The 23,244-nt window shown below is 38.6% G+C and overlaps 1 protein-coding gene across 2 annotated transcripts in view; it reads right to left on the bottom strand.

The window, feature by feature from the left end:
* The window catches only part of CSNK2A1 (casein kinase 2 alpha 1), a 54,638-nt gene continuing 31,394 nt past the window's right edge, over positions 1-23,244 (bottom strand). For both annotated transcript variants that reach the window (XM_020990666.2, XM_020990667.2), the window contains 12 exons: positions 22,694-22,903; positions 21,184-21,295; positions 19,228-19,329; positions 18,671-18,721; positions 17,176-17,235; positions 13,801-13,884; positions 12,067-12,177; positions 8,057-8,158; positions 6,752-6,852; positions 5,569-5,717; positions 2,874-2,960; positions 1-1,507 (listed from right to left, as the gene is read on the bottom strand). In XM_020990666.2, the coding sequence (XP_020846325.1) occupies positions 1,392-1,507; positions 2,874-2,960; positions 5,569-5,717; positions 6,752-6,852; positions 8,057-8,158; positions 12,067-12,177; positions 13,801-13,884; positions 17,176-17,235; positions 18,671-18,721; positions 19,228-19,329; positions 21,184-21,295; positions 22,694-22,794 (1,176 nt within the window). In that variant the 5' untranslated portion in view covers positions 22,795-22,903 and the 3' untranslated portion in view covers positions 1-1,391. The remainder of the gene's footprint in view (positions 1,508-2,873; positions 2,961-5,568; positions 5,718-6,751; positions 6,853-8,056; positions 8,159-12,066; positions 12,178-13,800; positions 13,885-17,175; positions 17,236-18,670; positions 18,722-19,227; positions 19,330-21,183; positions 21,296-22,693; positions 22,904-23,244) is intronic.

Raw genomic sequence — 23,244 nt, 5'->3', positions numbered from 1 at the left:
TTGATAAATAAAACCAAACGTTTATTTACACCAAAGAATTCCAACACTGGATCTTTCACATAGGAAGGACAAAGTAGTATATATATATACACACAGCAAGGAATGTGGAGCAGGGCTGAAATAAGGGTGCTTTGTCGTTGTCAACGGTTAATATTGTTCCACAACTACAGATCTACTGCTTCACTTTCATTTAGAGGGACTTTGCTTTGCTCCTGCCCCTCAGCATACATTTATGAGACTGAGGTCACAGGTATTCTCACTGGATGGCACGTGAAGGAAAAGGGCAAATAGGGGAAAAAGAAGCCTCAAAATGTTACTTGGTGTGGTCTGATGTCCCATCAGCTCTAGCTCTTTAATAGCCATTAGCATGAAATTGGTATAAACAACGTTTTGGGGTTTCTGTTGCTGTTGTGTTTTTTTTTTTAAAAAGGCAAGAGGTTATACCCAGTAACAAATTTAATGCAAAATTGCAAGTAAAAAAATCAGGGAAGGTTTCTCCTTGTCTCCCCCACCCCTCATCTGCTACGTGAAAAAAGATCTTACCTATAGTACAGTCAACTCTACTAGGGAACCTTGACTGGAAGGGGAATAAAGGAAGAAGACTGGGGAGGCAGGGGGGAAGAAGGGAGGGCAAGTGTTTAATTTTCAAATTAAACTTTAAAACTAAAATTACATGCAAGTGAGCTGAATTTAGGGTTAGGTCAATAAGACATGATTCATACTGAGTGGAGGTTTTTATGACCTGTATGCACTTTGGGTAAACTTTCAACATCTATGTGATTGTGTTCCATGGTTGGGCCAGTGTACCCTACTGGATTCCAGCTCCCCTGGAGTTGAGTGTTAAAGAGACCAGTACATTACTATGAAGAATTGGGCCCTCTTCCTCCTTCCCCTTCCTTCCTGCTTCCCTGGAAAAGCTGTATTTTGGTAATCTCTGGAGAAGAGCACAAAGACAACAGACCTCCCAAGGTGTGGGCTGGTGGAGGAGTAATGGTGGGAACTGGAAGAGATTTCCAGCTAAATGCAACAGCCAGGAAAAGGGTTGGTTCATCATTGTTCTTGAGATGAAGAGCTGGGATTAGGGTTGGGTTGGGTTGGGGAGGGGGGAAATCGTCCGTGAAATATTCCATCTGCAGGTAATTTGTCAGGGAATCCCCTGAGTTACGAAAAGTTCGAGTAAAAAAAAAAAAAAGAAAAAAGAAAAAATCAGCCTATAATAATTTTTTATAATGACTGAACTACTATAAATCCACAAGCAACTGTTCAGACACGGCGCCTCCGAAGTGTTCCATCCCCTCCCCTGCCAGGCACAACTGCATCAAAGGGAGAGATGGCGTGGAACCCCCTCCCCCGCCCGGCTCTGCTCAGGCATCAGGAGACAGAGGCCGTCATTACTGCTGAGCGCCTGCGGTAGCTGGAACTGGCATCCCCAGAGGGTTGGCAGCAGCAATCACTGGCGAGCCTGCTAGAGGTCCAAGTGGTGAAGGGGTTGGCACTGAAGTAATCCCTGAAACCAAATAACAGAGAATAAGTTAGGGATCGTGACAGATGGAAGCTTCTATCACTGGGTGGCATGGAACTTTTCTTCCAAAGCTTGAGACACTCATGGAGAAGACTGGGTTAGCTTTATTAAATGTCAATGAAAATGGCTTCAAGTGACTATGTTTTGGAAACTCTTAAATTAAAGTGGAATTTGGTAATCTGATTCTGTTTGACATCCCCTAGCCTCTAATCAGCATATCTGAAATTATAAGCCTCTCCCAATCAAATAATTTCTAAATGTGGGCTTTATTGTTTTCTCTTTGGTGTCTGACCACACAGTCTCTTTGAATAAAGAGGCTCATATAGAATGCCACATTGTACCAGATTAAAATACAATTTGGAGTCTGTCTCTAGCCCTGCCAGGAGATGTGTGTATACTCACTTTTTCTATTCTACCTGACCCAGTCTAACTCAACTTTATTTTTACCTCTACTATCCCCAAATTCCACTGGAACATAACTTCTTTTTTTTGGCGGGGGGCGGTGGGGTCATGAGACCACATCACGCCTTGCCTGGAACCATTTCTCTAATTTCTCTTAATGTGACACAAAGCCAATGAATGATCTCTCAAAGGCCTTCACAAACATTTAAGAGAAAGTGAATAAATAAAACCTTATGAAAAGTCAAGTTAGATGGTACCCAACTCTCATGCTAATGACCAGTATGAACAAGACAGAGTAAGAGTTTCTGCTCCTGATTTACTAGTATTTGGCCTTGGCTCTAAGCAAGTCTGCTGTTTTGTCCTTGCAACTGAAGGGTAAGCAAGACCAGCCAACAGAGTAAACAAAACAGACAATAAATTCCAGGTGGGACTGAGATCTTGGTAGGTCTCCCCCTTTCCTGAATAGACTGGGTGGCCATCCACCCCCAATCCCAAGCATATGCATTAACAAACAGTAACATTCCCAAGATCAGCGGCTATGGCTTCCTTTGAATAATTTTGTCCTACCTTTTATAAAGGTTCTTCCACCAACTCAGCTAAGGAGGTGGCAACATTGAACAATGAAGATGACGTTTAATAGCTAGGCTCATTCTCAATGTCTGCTCCCTACTAGGAATTATGGAGCCCAAAGAGGGGAATAATACCCAGTGGAATAAAAATACCACCATATCTCTTCCCCTTTCTCTGCTAAATTTTCTATTTCCATTTCTGAAAGTCATTTAATTTTCCCTACCCTTTACAAGTGAGCTGAAGCCTTTGGTAATTAATTACTCCTTTCTAAAGATGATTTATAGGAATCATTTGTTGATGCTAATAACAGCATCCAGAAGGGGAAGGAGGTAAAAATCCACCACTCTCTTCCCTAAGATAAAATACCAGAAGAACTGACCTGACATCATGTTGGCGGTGCTGACAGGAGTGCTGCCGCTTGGCATGTTGGATGTGCCCATCCGAGCCTGGTCCTTCACAATTGGGTCTGTAAAGGAGACAATGTGTTTAAGTTCTGTTTTGTTTGAACACAGTCTGGGGATTTTAGGTATGAAGTTGCAAACTGGTTCTTCATAGTTCTAGAAAAGGAAGAACTATGTCATGCTGCTGAAAGCTATAAGAAGGCAAATTCTGGCTCCATACAAGCTTAACAAATCAAGATTATCCTAAAATATACAAACATTCCCCCATGCTGGAGGTTCTCAAATAGAGACTGATCACATATCAAGAATGTTCTAATTTGGACTATCATATCTGAGATTATATGACTTTTAAGTGATTAATCCCTTAAAAAATTCTTGATATGTTTTGTTTTTACATCTTCCTCATTTCTAAACATCCCGACTCATACCTCTCCTATTTAGCAAGTCCTCTCTTTTAACAAAGATTTTAAGGAGAGAAAAAAAGCTGTTCAGCCAACCAAACAAATCAATTGTGACTAAGAGTTTATACAACATTCCACTCACATTCAGAATCCCCAACCTCTGCAAAAAGGAAAAGAAAGGCATTTTCCCAATCTTCTCAGGAGCTAAGTCTGGTCAAGGCACAGTGTTTAGATTCATTTTGTTGATGCTATTTTTCTTTCTGTTTATATGGGGCATATACGTAGTACAATGGGATAGAGCACTGCACTTGGGAGTCAGGAAGATTCAAGTTTGAGTCCTGCCTCAGTCAGACACCTGGGGAAGCCACATAACTGCTACCTGACTCAGTTTCCTCATTTATAACAGAGATAATAATAGCACGTGCTTCACAGGATGTAATGTGAGGATAAAATGAGAACGTCTGTAAAGCACACTGCAAACCTTAATAAGCTATATAGATTTTAACTTATTATTACATTCTTGTAATCATCTGCTATATTACATATGAGCACATTTATATATGGCAGCTTGGTGTACCTTAGGACTTAGAATTAAGGACCAAGTTTGAATTCTGCTTCAGGAACTTACTAGCTGTGCTACACTGGACAAGTCCTCACAACATTGTGAGGCTGCTATTGTTATTACCTGAAAAATGGGGATAATAACAGTAGCAGCCTCACAGTGTTGTTGTGAGGATTGAATGAGATAACATATAAAGTGCTTTGTAAACCTTAAAATGATATATAAATACTAGCTATTTATTGTCTAAGATTCTGCTTTTCAAATAACTTACTTGTATGATTAAATTTGGAGACACCCTGAATCACATATAAGTAAAATAAAAGGAAAAATTCTTCCACCATTGTTAAACTGTATTGTTAAACCACATGGTATGATTATTTTATGGTCAAGCAGGTCTTTCTAGGCTTCAATAAAGCAAATATTATTCATTTTGGCTAGAACAGTATTTCATAGCACCTAGTATTATACAATTTGACAATTGCTAAATATCTTACATGAACTTAACAGAGATAAGGTGAGTTTTACTGTAATCTAAGGATGGAGGTGTCTAGGGCATGGTGCAACTAAGGCCAACGTTACATATTTGATGTCTGTTTGAGGCCAATTATCTTTGCAAGAAATGAGACAATAGGGGCAGCTAGGTAGTACAGTGGATAGAGCACTGGCCCTGGAGGGGGACTTGAGTTCAAATCCACCCTCAGACCCATAATACTCACTAGCTATATGACTCTGGACAAGTCACTTAACCCCAATTGCCTCACAAGAAAAAAAAAGGATTTGGAGTTGAAGTGTGTAGTGTGCATGTAGCTCAGCAGAGACATCACTATACTACCCTTAGAACAATAATTCCAAAGAAACTATAAACTTGTAGAACATGACAAGTTAGATTTCTGGATGTTATGGAATGTTAAAATCTGGCAGAACTAACTCTTGGGAATACAGGATGTTATAACAAGAAGGGAAATGAGCTTTTTAATTATCTGATATAATCCCTTCATTTTAAAGGGGAAAACTGAGGCCCAGAGAAAGATTGTAAAGCACTTTTGGAAACCTTAAAAGTGCCATATAAATGTTGGCTACTAGTATTACTGTTGCTCAAGGCCACTAGGTAAAGTAATGGCAGAGCCAGGTCTTTTGATTCCCACTCCATGGGTTGTTTCATTCAGATACTGTAGGTAATCATTCTCTTCATATACAAATTATGGCATAGTTTCCTCATCTATAGAGGAAAATGAAGTCCAGGAGGCACAAATGACTTGCAAAAGGTCACAAAGCTCTTGAGTGGCAGAGCCAGTACTAGAGAAAGCTTAGTGAACCTGATTCCTGGTTTGATGATCTTTATTTACACTGTACCAAACCACCTTTATCATTACAGTCTCATGAGAGGAACAATAAATATAATGCCACTAGCTTGTTCTGAACTCTCCTAACCAGTGATCAGATTGCCAAATAAAAGTATAACCCATAAGGACTTTGTTGTTAGGGTGGCAGGAGTCACAGGATTACGAGGGAAAAGAATTTAGAGGGGCAGCTAGGTGGCACAGTGGATAGAGCACCAGCCCTGAAGTCAGGAGGACCTGAGTTCAAATCTGACCTCAGACCAAACACTTGACACTTACTAGCTGTGTGACCTGGGCAAGTCACTTAACCCCAACTTCCTTAACCCCCCCCAAAAAAAAACCCGCAAAGAATTTAGGAGACTTTACTCACAGAAATAAGGGTGTTCCATGGCCTCTCTTGCGGTGAGTCGTGACTGGTGATCATATCGAAGCAGTTTGTCCAAGAAATCAAGGGCTTCTGGACTGACCAGGTGCTGGTTTTCACTGTGAACAAAACGCTCCCATCGCTTACGGGAGTGCCTGAAGAGCAACGAAGGAAGACAACAATTAGACAAGTACAACTGTCAGTGCGAGGTTTCATTTCTCCTTAGAGAACTGGGAGCTGAGCCTGTGGCAAACAAAGTGATCAAAACTAGCAACAGTTGCTATTGGACTCCCAAGGACAGTTTTACTCTATTCTTGCCACTTGCTGGCAACAAAATAAATTGAAAATACGAAGTACATGCTGTTGGGGGGAAGAAAATTTACACATTTCTTGAATCAACAACAATCAAGTTATTTCAGGGGGTCACATGCTACTACATAGGGGAGACTCATGAAATCTGCCCTTTTCTCTCTCCTTCTAATATTAACACTAAATTTCAGCAATGGCTATGTTTATCTCTTGCCCAATGACCATATAGCTCCTAAAGACTCTAACTTTCATTTTAATAAGTGATTATAAGACACTATTATGTAATCCCTAGTGATGAGGAATCAATTTCCTATATGTAAGAAACAGAGTTGTGATTTAGAGCATGTAGTTTCTTTTCCCTTCTTCCTGGACAGTTGTCTATTTTGAAGCAGCAGGTTAAGTGAAGATGAGAATGTGACTGAATTTACTGAGCTTTTAATACAGATTTCATTCACTGAAAATGAAACCAAACAGGGAACATTAGAGCTAGAAGGGGCCTTAAGGATCATTTAGTCCAACCCACTTATTTTAGAGAGAAGGAACCTGGAACTCAATAGAAGTGATTTGCTCAAGGTCAAATAGTAAGGAAGTGATAGTGCTATGCCTAGAACCAAGGGTCTTTTTATTCGTAGTCCAGTGGTCTTTCCGCTCCATTTCCAAAAATAACACCAGTCACTTGAGGGTTGGAAAACTACCATTCAGCCCCAACCACACTTTTAAAAATAGGTTTCCTCTATGTAGTGTGCTGAAGCACTAGAGCAATGTGGGCAACTAGAACCTAACTGTTCTTCCTTAGTCTAGTCAAGATTTCCTTCTGAGGAATAAAAAAAGCCAACCCTCCTTGCCCTAGCCCAACGATGTCTTTCCTTTTCTGACTTACCTGCCCAGGATATCATTGAAACGTGGATCTAGTTCAATGTTGTACTTGTCGATATAGTCATATAAGTCTTCTGTCCCCAGCACCTTTGCTATCCTTACCAACTAAGTTAAATAACAAAAAACAAAACACAACATAAGCATTTGCATAAAGATAAGACTAATCAACTGAAAGGGGATTACCAATTATATTCACTTTCTAAAACCAATGGAGCTACCCACATTTTTTAAGGAAGTGGTGGAAAAAGGCAGACTTTCACACTGACCTGTTAAAAACCAGCTAGCCACAGTATTTACTAGGCAGACTAAACATGGTGCCAATACACACACACACACACAAAATCAGTAACTAATCCTTTCATGAATAAAGACTGCCATAGAACAACTTTGATCAAGCTAGTGAGAATATCAGCATTCAAAAGACTCTTCTTGAGATCTGTGGGTGTCAGTACACATCTTTTCATGATTCCAGATTTTTATCACTGATGGTGGCTCTGTTTTCACTCCAATAGACTCATGAAAGAGAATCTACTTTTACATAGTTAGGAGGTGCCAAAGAATCCTACAAGGGAAAGTGGTTAGGTCCTACTAACATCCTTTCACATGTGTTAGCTAATTTTTAAAAATATATTTTGCTAAAAATCTCAAGTGAATCATATCCCAGGGTCAGATAAGCTACATTTGTGATGCTTAAGATGTTGAGATGCACACCTTTATTTTACAGGTAACAAAATGAATCTACAGAGATCAAGTGATAAATTATTCAAGATCCCATAGCCAGTGAGTGACAAAACCAGGATTTAGAACCCAAGTTTCCCAATTCTCAATCCAGTACTATTTTTTCACTTAACATATCACTTATACTAGCTGTGAGACTCTGAGCAAGTCTATCTGTAAAATGGGGATTATAATAGTACTGAATTTGAAGTTAGGGAAGCTGTATTCAAATACTGGTTCTGCTACTCATTTATGTGACTTTGGACAAGTCACTTTTACTTCTTTGGATCTTATACTTCCTTTTCTGTAAAATGAGGAGGTTGGAGTAGATGATCTCTAAAGTGCCTACTTCAGGTCTAAATTTCTATGACATCTGTACCTTGAGCTACACCTCAAAGTTCTATCAAAATAGCCACCTCACCCCTTCTATAGGAAGAGACAGGACAAGACTGATAAAAAAAATTAACCCTTTAAACACTCAATATAAAATCTGTGAAAATGTTTGGGGAGATATTTCCAGCTGTGCTGCTTGCAAATTTCAGTTCAAGAAATGGTGTTTTCCTGATAGCAAATACATGTCATAGGGTATCACCTGATCATAATTGTCATGTCCATGGAAAAACGGCTCCTTCCGGAAGATCATGCTTGCCAACATACAACCCAAGCTCCACATATCCAAACTGTAATCATACATCTGCACAAAAGAACAGAGAATACAGAAATCCTTTGGCATTGTTCATGATTAATTTGGTTCAATCTTCAACAAGGCTCCTAGGGTTGTGCATTAAGTTTCACTTAAATTTAGAAAGCATTTGATAAATCTAAAATGTCAGCTGACCATAATTTAGTATGGAGGATGGGTGCTGAATTCAACAGATACAGAGTTCGGAAAACAACAAAATGCTAATCTAAAGATTCACATGTATAATTCCTACATTTCTAATTCAGATTTGGTAGGTACTACTGATTTAGTTACAATATCTTATATTATTCCCTTAACCTGACAATCTGGATCCCTCAACCTTTCCATCTCCCCTCTAAGAATTCTGTTCCTGACAAACTGGATTACTAGCTCTTTCCTAAACTTGCCACTTCACACCTCCAGCCTACTCCACGCTTATAACGCGCTGGTTCATCTCCCCTTCTCAAGATCCTTCCATTCTTACAAGTCTTCCCAGATCCTCTTTAGCTGTTAATACCATCTCCTCAGTTTTTCATGTACTGTTATTTGTGTACATGTTTTCCCCCCAGATAAAATGTAATCTTGATAGCAGGGATTTTTTCATTGATGCTTTTGTATCCCTAGCACCTAGCATAGTGACCTGTACATAGAAAGCCCCTCATGTTTGTTGAATTAAAACATATTTAAAGGGCTGCTAAGTCAATTGTGTGATCTAGAAAAAATTACTTTGAGTCTCAACTTCCACATGTGCAGAAAGAGTAAGTGTTTGACTTGATATTTAAGGTCTCTTCCAATTCTAAAATTTTATTACCCTGAGTTACTCGGAGATGAAAGATGCACTAGAGAATACGAAGAACTGTCATGTTGAAGAGTGGTTAGACTTGTTCCTCTTGGCTCCAGAGGTGAGAAGTAGTACCAAAGGTTTGAAGCAACAAATAGGCAGATTATGAAATATAATGAAGAACTTTCAAACAATTTGAGATGCTTGATATTGGGACAGGATGTCTTGTGAGGAAATGCATCTTCAATAACTAGTTCAGAATATTCAGAAATAGCAGGACCCTTAAAGAGCTTCTAGTCAGTCAAAAGACATTTGTTAAGTGCCTACTATGTGCCAGGTATTGTGCTAAGTTATGGAGATACAAAGAAAGGTAAAAGACAGTCCCTTTTTTCAAGAAGCTCACAGCGAAATGGGAGAGACAATACACAAACTACCATGTACAAATAAGCTGTATACAGGACAAATTGGAAATAAACCATAGAAAGAACACATCAGTATTAAGGGGGATAGGGAAAAGTTTCTGTAGAATTGGGATTTCAGGTGGGACTTGAAGCAAGATTGGAGAGGAGGGAGAGATGAGGAGGGAGAGCTTTCTAGGCCTGGGGGACAGTGAGTGAAAATGTGAGGAGTCAGGAAATGGAATGTCTTGTTCTAGAATCACTGAGGAGGCAAACATCACTGGATCACAGAGTAAGATGTAAGAAGACTGAAAAGATGAGGCAGGAGAGAGGAAGTTAAGTTATGAAGGGCTCTGAACACCAAATAGAGGATTTTATATTTGATGCTGAAAATTACAGGGAGTCACTAGAATTTATTTGTTGGGAGTGGGGATGTGTTGTGTGTTGTATGTGACATGATCAGACCTGTGCAATAGGAAGATCATTGTGACAACTAAGTGGATGATGGACTGAAGTGGGGGTGGGGGTGGAAGGGGGACTTATTGCAAGGAGGCCAACCAGCAGGCTACTGCAATAGTCTAGGCATGAGGTGGTGAGTCTTCATCAGGGTAGTGGCAGAGTCAGAGAAGAGAAGAGGTTTTGAGAGATGTGAGCAAGGTTAATTAAACAGTCATAGCAATAGCTTGGATATGGAGAGTTGAAAAAAACAGGTAGGTTGCAAGTTTGAGTGACTGGGACAATGGTGCTGTCCTTGATGTTATTAAGGAAGTGAAGAATGGAGGGTTTGGGGAGAAAAATGAGTTCAGTTTTAGACACATAGAGTTTAAGGTGTCTACTAGACATCCAGTTCTAGATAGGTAGCTGAAGATGTGAGAATGAAGGTCAGAAGTAAGGTTAGGACTAGATGAATATATCTGATAAGTACTTTTGAGAATCATCAGCACAGATAACTGAATCCATGGGAACTGATGAGATCATCAACTGAAATGGTATAGAGGAAGAAGAGCAGAAGACTCAGAGCAGAGCCCTGGGGGACATTCAGGATTAGTAGGTGTGACCTGGACAAAGATACAGCAAAGGACACTGAGAAGTAGCAGTCAGATAGGCAGGAGGAGAACCAGGAGAGAGTGGTATCAGGAAAACCCAGAAAGATGAGAGTATCAAGGTAAAGGTGATTAACATGTCAAAGGTTATACAGAAGAAGAAAGAGGACTGAGAAAAGGTTACCAGATTTGGCAATTAAAATACTATTGCTAACTTTGAAGAAAGCAGTTTCAGTGAAATGATGAGGCTGGAAGCCAGGCTGTAGAGAGCTGAATAAGAGGAAAGGCAGCAGAGGCTTTTCAAAGACTTTAGTCACAAGAGGAAGGAGAGATATGGGATAATTAGGAAGGATGGATAGGATCAAGGAGTGAACAGAGTAGATGTATTTGTAGGAAGTGTGGAAGTAGTTAGTACTGGAGTACCTGGAGAGATTGAGGGTAAGAGAGTAGTAATAAGAGTGAATCAGCTGGAGAAGAGAGGATGGAATGGGATGCATGTTAAAGAAGTTAGTCTTACAAGGAGAAGGGCTACTTCTTCATGTAAGATGGGGTAGATTAGATACTGGTAGAAGGCATCTGAGTGATGTAAGATGAGGTGTAGGGGAGAAGAAGCTCTTAATGAAAACTTTTTTTCTTCTCAGTAAAACATGAGACAAAGTTCTCAGTTGAGAGAATGGTAGAAGAGGGAGCCAAGAGAGGTTTGAAAAGGTTTGGAAGAGCTGCTGTGGTAAGGGAAAAAAAAATTGTCTTGCAGCAGTGAAGACACAGTTGAGTTTGTGTAACATTAATTTGTAGAACCAGTCAGTTTGGTTTTGTGATTTTCTTGTTTTATCCGGCAGCACATAGGTAAGAGTGAAGTATGAGGAGAGTAGAAATACAGGTCTGAGGCTTGGCAGGGGAAAGATAGATGATAGGATAAAGGAGTAAGGGACTCAAGAGAAGAATATATTGTAGAGTTGAACTGGTTCATCAAGGGGTCAAGAGTGGAAAACGAGGAGATTATAGCTAGTGCAGGGTTATGTCTGGGAGAGAACTGAGAGGCTGAGGAATTGGAGTTCTCAGTGTAGGTTAAGAACAGGTTTAAGATTGCAAGACCAGGGAAAGGTAGACTGACAAGCCACTTATTTAAAGAAAAGGAAACCAGAGGCAGCTAGGTGACGCAGTGGATAGAGCTCTGGCCTTGGAGTTCAAATCTGGCCTCAGACACTTGACACTTACTAGCTGTGTGACCCTGGGAAAATCACTTAACCCCAATTGCCTCACCCAAAAGCAAAACAGATAAGGAACTAAAGCTCAGTGGTTTTTATTTATTTATTTAATTACCTGGGGGGGGGGTTGGGGGTTGGGAGGTTCTCAAAAAAGTAAGCAAGTAGCAGAAACAAGGCCCTGAGTTAGAACCTCTGACTCTAAATACAATGCTTTTTCCATCTCACCAAGTACTTTACTTTACATGGGGGATTTATGCATTCAGCAGTCTGAACAAAGTTGAGTATACAACCCTAACACTCTATGTATTTATGATCACTAGGTCAGAGTATGGTGACCAATTTGTGGGTAATCAGGTTTAGTTTTTAACCGGGTAGAAGCAGTAAGGCATCATTACGAAGAACCAATGAAGAGCCATCTGTGTTGGCATAAACTAAAGATGCTTCACATATAATCAACACTCCCAACTTGAGTCTCATTTGTACTTCTCACCTGATAGTCTACGAGAAGCTCAGGACCTTTAAAATACCGGGAAGCCACTCGGACATTATATTCTTGGCCAGGATGATAGAATTCAGCCAAGCCCCAGTCTATTAGTCGCAGCTAGAAAAAAAAAAGGGAGAAATAACATCAATTTGGGGTCTTTGAAAAAGCAACTAAACAAAACAGTCCCCCTCCAAGACAGAGAATAATCAGTAGAGGCAATATAATCTCAAATGATAAAACATCCACCACCGCCATGCCCCAATACACATATGAGAACTGTGCTTGTGAAGAATCAGTTTCTGAATGACAGAAAGTTGAACTGTGCCTTTCCACTTCTGTATGACTCCTTCCCTTCAGAATTACTTTTCAGCCACACTGAATAATCTGCTGCTCTGGATGCCTTCTATGCCTTTGCCCTCACTGTCCTCCATGTCAGGAACAGTCTCATACCACACACCACTTCTTGAAACCCTTCACTAGCTTCAAAGGCCTACATCAGTTCCCACTTTCTCCACAGGCAGTCTTGTTCTTTCATATGGGCAGTAGTCACTTCCTTTTCAAATGTGAGACCCATAATACTTGATGTGAATCTTTTACTTGCACTTGTTACCTTTGCGCATAGGGGCAGACGTGCACAATCTTATTACACATCTTATTACCATTATTACGGTACCCAAAACTCCCCGAAGTACCTAGTGGTGTTCTCCATACTGTAAGTATTTTTAAGGCTGTTTATTTCTATGGCACTAGATACTAGTTCATTACACTAGTTGCCCATCCTTAAAGCATACAACAGATGGGAATTATCACATGTCTCCAAGTAACCAACTTGCTTGGCGCAAGAAACTTAATGTGATACAACTTTTGCCCAAAGGATGACTCAATCAAATATTTCCCAGAGACATGTTTAGTAGGTATTAGCTCACTAATTTGTATTTCTTTAGTTAAAAAGTCTTATGTAAAAAAATTCCAAAGATTTTAATTTTTTTTTCTCTTCAAAAACAACATTTGATGGCAAGAACAATGAAACTAGGAAGTTTTAGGATTTAGCCCTGCCTCTGTTTACTTAGCTGTGTGACCTTGGGCAAGCCACAAGTTCTCTATGCCTCAACTGCCTTATCTTTAAAAGAAAGGCAATGATAACTACGCTGCCTGCTTTATAAGAATATTGTGAGGATCAAATGAAACAATCAACGAGAACCCTTTGTAATAATAAAGATCTAGATAAATATGAGATTAGTATCACTTTATAATTATTTTTTATTTTTAACTAATTTATTTTTAGTTTTCAACATTCACTTTCATAAGCTTTTGAGTTTTCAATTTTCTCCCCCTCCCATTCCTCCTCAAGACGGCATGCAATCTGATACAGGCTCTACATATACATCCATATTAAATATATTTAGCACTTTATAATTTGCAAAACACTTTCATATACTCTTGGTTCTCAAAACAACCCTGTAAGTTAGGCAGGTCAGTATTATTAAATGCACTATACATGTAAGGAAATGGAAGCACCAAAAAAGTAGGCTGGATGACTTGATCTCACAGATTTTTACTGACAGATTTGGAATAAGAACCCAGGTCTTCCGATTCCTAGCTCAAAACTCTTTCCTGTTCACCACACTGACTCTCTTCTTAGATTTTTATCCCCAGCAACGATGGCTTCAACATGTTGCAGTTGAAAGTGGATGTTGGAGCTGATAAAAACAAATGAAATCTTAGTCTGCTGCTTTATACCTTTCTGTGTTCGTGATCGATCATGACATTATGAGGTTTAACATCTCTATGCATAATCCCCATGCTATGACAATAGTCCAGGGCCTGCAGAGAGAATGTATAAAAGAAGAAAAGGATCAATCTATGAAATTACATTGCTAACTTATATCTCGGTTCAGTTCTAGAAGCCCAAGTGTCCACTATTGTATTCCTATCAATTTTCATTCTCATGAAGTCTTGACACTTCTAGGAAAAATAACCTATAAGTAAACAACTACTTCTCTGTCCTGGAAGTGCTACCCTTCAATAGTTTTCACACAGACCACCTGAATGGTTTATCTTTTTCGGCAGTAATCAAAATCATAGAATGTTAAAATTGAAAGAGAACACAGAGCCTCTGAGTTGAAAAGGACCTTAGGATAATGAAAATGTCAAAGCTCAAAGTAGCCCCAAGAACATAGAGCCAAAGGAGAGCTCAGGGGCAGCTAGGTGGCGCAGTGGATAGAGCACCGGCCCTGAAGTCAGGAGTACCTGAGTTCAAATCCAGCCTCAGACACATAACACTCACTAGCTGTGTGACCCTGGGCAAGTCACTTAACCCCAACTGCCTCACTAAAAAAAAAAAGGAAAGCTCAGAGGCCATGTAGTCCAATCTCCTGTCATTGTACAAAATAAGAAAACTGAAGCCTCAGAAAGAGAGCAGGAGGTGGGAAAAGGATTAAGGGGAGACATATTAAAACCGAGAATCTTCTGGTTGCTAGGTCTAGTACTCTTTCAACTATACCACATTTATAGCCCCTATACCTTAGTTTATTCAAGGACAACATTGTAATTCTGATACATATACACGCACTAGCTTTGTGCATTTGGCAGCATTGTGACTCTGACAGATACTTATGCTCCTAAAAAGGTTTATATTTAATGAAATAATTCATATTTCCAAAATATTTCAAGGTTTGCAAAGGACTTTTCTTCACACCACCTCACTTCTAGTCTAGTGAGGTATACAATGCAAGTATAACCTGCATTTTTAAAGATGAAGAAATTGTAGTTGAGAGGTAAAGTAAATTTCATAAATGTTTCAAAGTAAATTAGTGGCACAGCCATGTCATGAGAACCCACGCCTTTTGACTCCAAGAGCAGAAACTTCACACTGTCTTCTTAAGTAAAAGAAATACTGTTTTCAATCAAGAATCTGCCACATCACAACGTAGCTGTGTCCAAAACTAAGGTGTAGAGGGTTATAACCTTTGGAACTTGCCAGCACAGCTAAATCAGCTGACAGGAGTTGCTCAAATTATTGCCCTTTCTGAAGGGCAAACTGAGATAACACTCCTCCTGGGGACAAGTCTAGTATATTTGTAGCATATTGAGGCCTACAATTTTTGCCTTTCTTTTTATCCACAAAGCTTATTATAACAGTGCCTGGCACGAAGGTACTTAATGAATGCTTGCTGACTTGACATGATTTGACAGTAGAATGAGAGCATTCTAGTTCTAGAGAAGAAATGGGAATATCCATTTCTTTCCCCTTTTTAAAAGCGAGGGACTATGGATATGCAATAGTATACAAACTTTTTTTTTCCTTTTTAAAATCTTTGTGTACAGAATCACTAGTTGAGTTGGAAGAGACATTAGAGACTATTTAGTCTATTCCTTTCATTTTGCAGGTAAAGAAACTGAAGCTGAGATGGGGGGAAAGAGTGTAAAAGTCCTTGCCCATGGTTATACAGGTAGCAGCAGTGTCTGGATCTGAATGCTGGTCCTCTGATCTAAAGCCAGTGTTCTGTCCATTACAATGATCTCCCTTGATATCACTTGTCATGTTCTGTTTACCACAGTTGTTAGGTCAATCCTCACTGGACATAAAAAGAGACAGTCATATCTTTTGAACTAATAAGAGTTCTTAGATCTATTGGGCCTAACTTGCGACTAAGTACTTTAGTAACTTAATTTTAAGAATCAAAGTCCACTATCAATCAACATGCTCCAAGAACAGGTTTAAATAAACCATGGGAAATGATCTCTTAGTAACTGGACAGTAGGTAATCTGCTCTTGATTTGCCTGATAACATCCTTTGAATGAGTGTGGGGGGTGTTTATCAAATAAAATTATGAAAGGGCCTACAATTTTAGCCATAACTAGCTTTCCTAATCTTGAAAATAACATTTTTAAAGAATGAATAAAATATAGTGGAGATCATCAATATATATCACATGTCCCAGATCCCTCCCAATTGCCTTGTTCCAGCCCAAACCATATTGCTCACTGATTTAAACCTTCCAAACCTACCACAACCCACGCTCTTATGACAATCATTTTAATGATATTCCACCGAAAAACCTACTAAGGAAAATAAGATTATATAAAAAAGGCAATTTCTTAAGAATAAAGACTGTATCTTACCCATCTCCATACCTCCAATGACACTCTGCACAGTATTTCACATACAGTAAGTGCTTAGTAAATGTTTGGTTCAATTTGGAATTGAATCTCTTTAGGCAGTTACAAAACCGGTTACTATTCCTGTGGCTTGATAAAAGAACCTCTAACAAAGGCTTACATCAGGTGCTATAATATGGCATAAAAATGATTCTGAGGTCTGAAAAGCCATGCCTGTTGGGCACAAGGTTTGGTAGGTCCTACACTAACATGCAAAGGCTTGAAGGATGCGCAAGGAATAATAAACTGTGCACCTATCATCCAAAGACCAATCTAGGTTAGTAAGGACAGGCTTATCACCAGAAAGCTGAATACCAACTGATGAGTTTTTTTGGCCAAATTCATTAAATACTAAGTCTACCAAAGGCCAAGAAGGGGTTGGGAGCTGCACCATACTCATCCCAACAAAATCAGTGATATATCTTATTGTTTTATAAAGTTCTCACAGTACCACTTAGTACCATAGAAAAGATTCCTAGGCCAAATTTTTTGTTCACTTAATATTTTAGAGTAAATTCACTAGTCTCAACACGACCAATCAAATACATGGAATCAAAGAATCTCAGTTAGAAGGGACTTCAGAGGTCATACAATTCAATTCCTGTAACAATGCCTAACAGTCACCAAGTCTTTTCTTGAAAATCTCCAGTGAGCCAGTTAACTCCACCAGTAGTACCTCTAATTGTTACAAAGTTTTTCCTCATATAAGGCCAAAACCTGCTTCTTAGCAACTTTCATGAGAACTGAAAAGAGGAAGAGGGGAGAGAATACTAAAGTTTGGAAGACTTGTTTTTTTAAAAAAACTTATGTGTTTTCTTATAGCTTCTCGATTTATGTACAACAGTTGGGCAATTAAGAATTTTAGGAACACTTTCAGGATGGTCTTACTTTCAGCAACAGAAGTCATCTGAATATAATAAGCTTATTCCCCAAATCACCATCAAAAGTCTTACCTTCAAAATCTCATACATATAAAATCGAATATCATAGTCTGTTAACGTCTGGTACAATTGCTGTTGAAGACAAATACAATAACTCAGGATGAAGTAATGCCAATAGGAAGGTAATTTCTCATTCTTGTTTCTAGTAATTCAAACTGAGTCCTACTTTGAGAACTTTCCAAAGCACCATTGTTCCAGTCTCACTGACTTACTGGTCTTGCTTTCTCTCATCTAAAGTTCACAATAAGGACCCTTTAGATTCTTAACCCAGTACGTAAAATGAAGAGGAACTATTTAGGCTCATTATGTGGCAGAAATACATAATGGACTACTACAGATGGATTAGACTTTGGAAGTGATAGCCCAATTCCCTTCATTGTACCAAGAAGGAAACCAAGGCCATGGGAAGTGATCTGCTCAAAGTCATAACTGAGATGTAAACAAACCTAGAATTCCCAGCTCTCAGTTCAGTGCTCTATCTACTATACTACACTGATCTCCTCCTTATAACTGTGATATACTAGTAAAAAGCTGTTGAGCACACACAGTATCACTTCAATAGGGAATATACAATCCTTGGTTTATACAGCCAGCACTGCAGATTATCATCCAACATGTAGGATTAAAATGGTGCCAAACACGCAGAGCCAATTCAACTGTGCTTTTATCCTAGTCCCAATTCAAAAGCAAATACAGCACAATCTGATAATGTCTTCTTCAGTTTCCAAAGAGCTACAGACTTTTTGGGTTGTCTAGCAAATGGATGATGATGTGCTAAGAAGGTTTTTCCAGGTATTAATAATCTGATTCTAAACAAAATGTTTCTCCCTTTTTTTTTTGTCTGCCAAAGGAAAATTTTGAGATTCAACATTACTGTTACAAGAATGATGTGAAATATGAAATGCATGTCAAATGTCTCTATAACTCCAAAATTCTCTAAGCTCCCATAGTCTAGACAAATTTTGGTTGTTTTGTGTAAAAGTCCTATTCTAACAGCATTTGATCTATTGTCACATTAAGTTTAAAAGTTATTTTAAAAGCTTCAGAGCTTTTTGGAAGTTCTTCACAATTATCTTAAGGTAAGAAGAGCTTCATAATTATCCTAAGGTCTCCAGGCCACAGGTTCCCCACCCCTGTCCTAAGGCAAAGAAGACCCTTGCTTGTTTTTAAACACAATAATGTGTTCTTAGAAACCACATCTCAGAGTAGATCCTAACTAAGCATGCAGTATGGCTTTCTTCTGTTAAGACATCAGGGGAAATCTTTTAGCAAGTGGATCAGAGTGGTGAGATACGAAGTACAGATTTTTGTTAGGCACTATCAAATGAATAGAGTGGCAAAATACAAAGATTGTTAAGTTTTTACATCTTAAAATATACTATGTCAAGATGATACGCTCCCTCTTAAAGCAACTTAGATGCAGGCCCTTCTGATGGCATCATTTCTAGTTAAAAGTCATGTAACAGATGGAAAATCAAGAACTGAAAAGGTCTGTCACATATTATACCTTGAAGTCTGTGTTGTTTACGTGTTCAAAAACCAAGGCAGGTGTTCGTGACTGGGGAAAAAAAGAAAACAAAAATTAGCAACAACACTGAAATCTTTGACTGGTACAGTGTTTTGCAGGCTCTTTGTGGTGAGTTTGGCAGTCTCGGCCTCAGCCTCAGTAGTAGAAAACCCTCTAGTGCTAAGATCCCTCCCCCCTCAGATAATCACCACACTTAGGTAATTTCTGGGATGGATTCAGACAGAAGACATGGAGCTGAAGTCTCACCAGGCTCTAGGCAGCCCAAAATGCGTGCCCATCTGCATCGGACCTGAGTTTGCAAAATGGATTAACACATTTCAGTTTCCAGTGCTATCAGTCTCTTATCCTAGAAGAATAAGAAATAGTCTGTGGGTGGAGGTCTCTTTGAAAGAAAGAAGCTAATCTGATTAAATGGCTGATCTGATTAAGCATTTCAAAAGTAGGACTTAAGGGCAGAGGCAAAAACAGAAAGAAGCCAGTTTTATTCAAAGTCAAATCCAACCTCAGCAGGCCTTGCTAACATCTACCATACTCACCACGGGGTCTTTTACTATATCTGCCAGCGTGATTATATTGGGGCCACCTCGCAGATTCTCCAAAATCTTTATTTCACGCTTGATTTTCTTCTTCTTTACAGGCTAAAAAGGGGAGACAGTCATGTTAGTAAAATATGATATTCAAGAGTATTTCAGTATATAAAAAAGATGTACAAAGATGTGATTTACCATGGTTATATTCAGATATGCACACAACAGGACCGTTATGGTCACAGCAGCATAGCTTGCATGGAAATGGCTATGGTTTATAATACACTCTCATGAAAATCCAATGCAATTTTAACCATTCTTCTTTGTAAAAGTTTAAAAAGTAAAAATTTAAAACAGCAGCTGAAGTTAAATGCCCCCTCTCTCCAAGCTATTCTCAAAGTCCCTCACAATTTAAACTCATTGGTCTTGAATTCAAAGCCAACGTATCCATTGTAACTAGAATCACTAATTAACAACAAAGGAACCCTCTGCCATATAGCTGTATTTAGAGGACAGTGAATAAATCATTCCTATTTCTGCCTAACTACATGATATTATCATCTCTCCAACTCACTTCCTCTTACCTGAATCCTATCCATCTTTGAGGCCCTGGTCTAGACCCTACTGCTTCCTTCCATGAATCCTTTCCTGATTATAATACTAGAGTCACATAATCACATAATTTTTCAATTGGAAGAGGCCACAATAGCCATCTACTCTTACCCATAATTGATGCCCTCTTTTTCTTCTTAACCTCAGCAACATTGGTCTATATAGCCTTTATTTAGCATATCTCCTGTACTGCCTTCAATCAACACATTTATTAAGCACCTACCATGGGCTAGGCACTCTCAAAAATGAGACTGTAGTCTCTGTCCTCAAGAAACTTGCATCCTACTATAAATACTCATTTTTAATGACTTGTTTGCTTTAACTACTCTTGTTACTCTAACAACATTAACTTTTTTTTGTAATTAGACGCTTGTTTTTACTTCTTTACAAGGTTGTGACTTACATATTCTAGGCATTCCATAAATAAATATCAATTCTTTTTTAAATCAACTGACCCAGAAGCCCGGGTTCACGGTCGTTTTCTCTCTCTCTCCACACTCCCCCCCCCCATGCATACTTGGGGGAGAGTGTGTGAACATGTGTTATACAAAAATTCCTCACCCCCAAAACATTACTCAGGAACCTCACATCTTACATATCTGGATTACTAACACAGCCTCTAATCTGTCTTCCCGTTTCTGGTCTTAACCTTTCAAATCCACTTTGTCAACTGCAGCTAAAACACTATTCTCCTTTTGTTAACACACCTACCCAGCCAGAAAATTTTGATTCCTAGCTGTGTAGAATATAAAAAATACAGAATTTTAAAACTGGAAGAGAATTTGGAAGTCATTTGGTTCTTCCAGAATACCTCTCCCCAGCTGTTTTAATCCTACCAGCTTTTTAAGGCCTAGTTGTGAAGCATTTCTTGCTCCCAGCAGCTAGAAATGATTTCTCTTTTCTGTAAACTTTCGCAATTCTCTTCTTTCTCTTATTCTAAAATGTTCATCTGACCAGTTAATCAGTTAAATTCCCAGAGAACAAGAACTGTATTTAAAACTTTTTTGCTGTTCTCTATGTATCAACATACAGAGAAATAATACTGGTTAGTATGGAAGCGTAAGTTATTAAAAGCTGGATTCTAGCTTTGGTTCTGCTACTAACTAGCTAGTTGTGACCTCAGACAAGACACTTACACCCACTGTACCTCAAACAATGAAACTTGCTTTACCTACTTCACATAGTTATTAGAAAATAAGACCAGTATAAAAATATAAAAATACATTGAAAAGTCACAAGTCATTTATATAAATTCAAGATATTAATGCCTATTTTTTCCCTACTACTAAAACAGTAACAAGAGACCCCATTTCAAATTATCTCTGAATATTAAAAATTTCTCCCTTCACTTACCTTGAGAATTTTAACAACTACTTTTTCATTATTTGTGATGTTGATGGCTTCAAATACTTCACTGTATTTACCCCGGCCTAACTTTCGAACTAGTTGATAGTCGTCTTGGTTTCTGCAAACAAAGGACACCATTAGCCTCAAAAGACTCCACATTTATTTACTACCAAGAAATAGTCTGCTTATGAGGGCCTATCTCTTCTAACCAGGGAAGGAAGAAAGAGGTTTTAAAAATGACTGTACCTATATCTGCATTTGTAAAAACCCGGTAAACTGTGAAATGTATCCTTTTGTTTTTTGTAATGTACATCTTAAAGGACAGCCCCATTTAAAGCCTAGAAAGGAAAGAAGAAATTTTTGGTAGACTATTCTGTAGTTCATGAACCACAGAGACAGGTCTTTTCTTCTACTTTATCACAAACTAGAGGTTAACGATACATTCATTTCTACTGTTTCCTACTCTGGATAATTTCGCTCCATAAAAGTACCAAACAGGTCTCTTTTATGAGCACTAAAGTTTTATTCTAAAAGTCAACTAAATAGTTAACTGGCCACCTATTTTATTCAAACAATTAAAAGGGACCCAGACATAATGGGAAGGCCTGAAGTACTACGAATGTATATAAATGTGAAAATGATAACTGCTATGGAATAAACGCTTTACAATTTGGACAAGTTAAGCTTAGCTGTCCCATTTCTACTCTTCTATAAACATATAAATGAAGGAATTCAAGGAAACTAAATGGCAGTATGCCAAAAACTTGAAAGAGATGTTTAGACATTTAAATAGGACTGAGTCCAAAGCATTCTTTAAATTAAGATAGTGCTCAAGGTTGCTGTAAGTAGAAATACACGTATTCTCTAAATTGTGCTTACACTCAGGGTATGACCTGATAAATATGGACCACTTCGAGGAGGAAATGGGTACTACCACCATTAAACAAGCTGCACTGAATGACACTGTAACTGCTCCAGTGAACATTTGGGTCAAATTCCAAAGACATAGTCTTCTGACAAAATGCATTTAGGCATTTTATTTTGTATTTCATAAAAAAGGGAACAATATTCAAGATTTACCTCAAAATCCTGAAGGGTGGGAAAAAAAGTTCTCTATTCCCAAGAGTACCTTGGACAAGATTTGGGGGTTTCCTTAATATATCTAAGTACCAATTGTTACACTATTCTCAAAATTCTTTGGGTTAATGAAGTATTTCCATAGAAGTCTAATTTGCTTCACATCTAACAGTTACACCTAAGGTAAATGCTTTATGCCAGAGAAAAGAATGCTAGGATTCATTGTTTTTTAAAATAGTGAGGCCATTGAAACAAAATTATTTCTTCAAGACAGTAACAGAATTTGCAAACCTAAGAGACGTATGCAAGCTGGGACACTGGCCTCGACCCTGATGTATTACAGCTGCACAAACAGGTAGCTTTCCAGACATTACAAAGCCAAATCCAACAAGGTTCAGGGCCTTTGGGAGAATAAAGTGAAGCAAGTGGAGACAATTACCCCCATTCCACCACATGTGACTCGTAGTCCCAGTACTCCCGGGGTCTGTGTGTGTTAACATCAGTGTAAACTCTGGCCCTGCTTGGCACGGGTCCCGACATGTCAGACAGGTTGGCGGGCAAAGCTGGACTTGATGTTAAAGTTCTGGTAGTCACTTAATTCAGAGCCAACTAGGGGTAAGGCCTTGTTTAGACCCCTTGTTTTCTCCAACTGCAGAAACAAAATGAACAAATGATTACTTAAAAAAATGTAATGGGGAACTGAGGGAAGGAATGGCTCATAAATACCATTCTTTGCAATACCTCTAACTCTATGACTTAGCAACAAATCTCTCTTAAATGTATCAACCACAGTACTTATTGCTGTATGAAAATCCAAACTATCCTTAAAATGATACAGTTTTTCCCATATTATGAAGGATCATTTGAGACTTTGGCAAGGAAATCTTGGATGTCTCATGTTTCCAGAAAAAAAAGGATTTGGTATCCAACCATTCAATATTTAAACATAACTATTATGGCTTATTAGCACACATATGGTGCAAAGATAAA

This window comes from Phascolarctos cinereus, unplaced genomic scaffold (assembly GCF_003287225.1).
Source record: "Phascolarctos cinereus isolate Bilbo 61053 unplaced genomic scaffold, phaCin_HiC Scaffold_2;HRSCAF=192, whole genome shotgun sequence".
Lineage (NCBI taxonomy): Eukaryota > Metazoa > Chordata > Mammalia > Diprotodontia > Phascolarctidae > Phascolarctos > Phascolarctos cinereus.
Note: the sequence above shows the minus strand (reverse complement) of the source record. Positions and strands in the feature narration are given on the sequence as shown.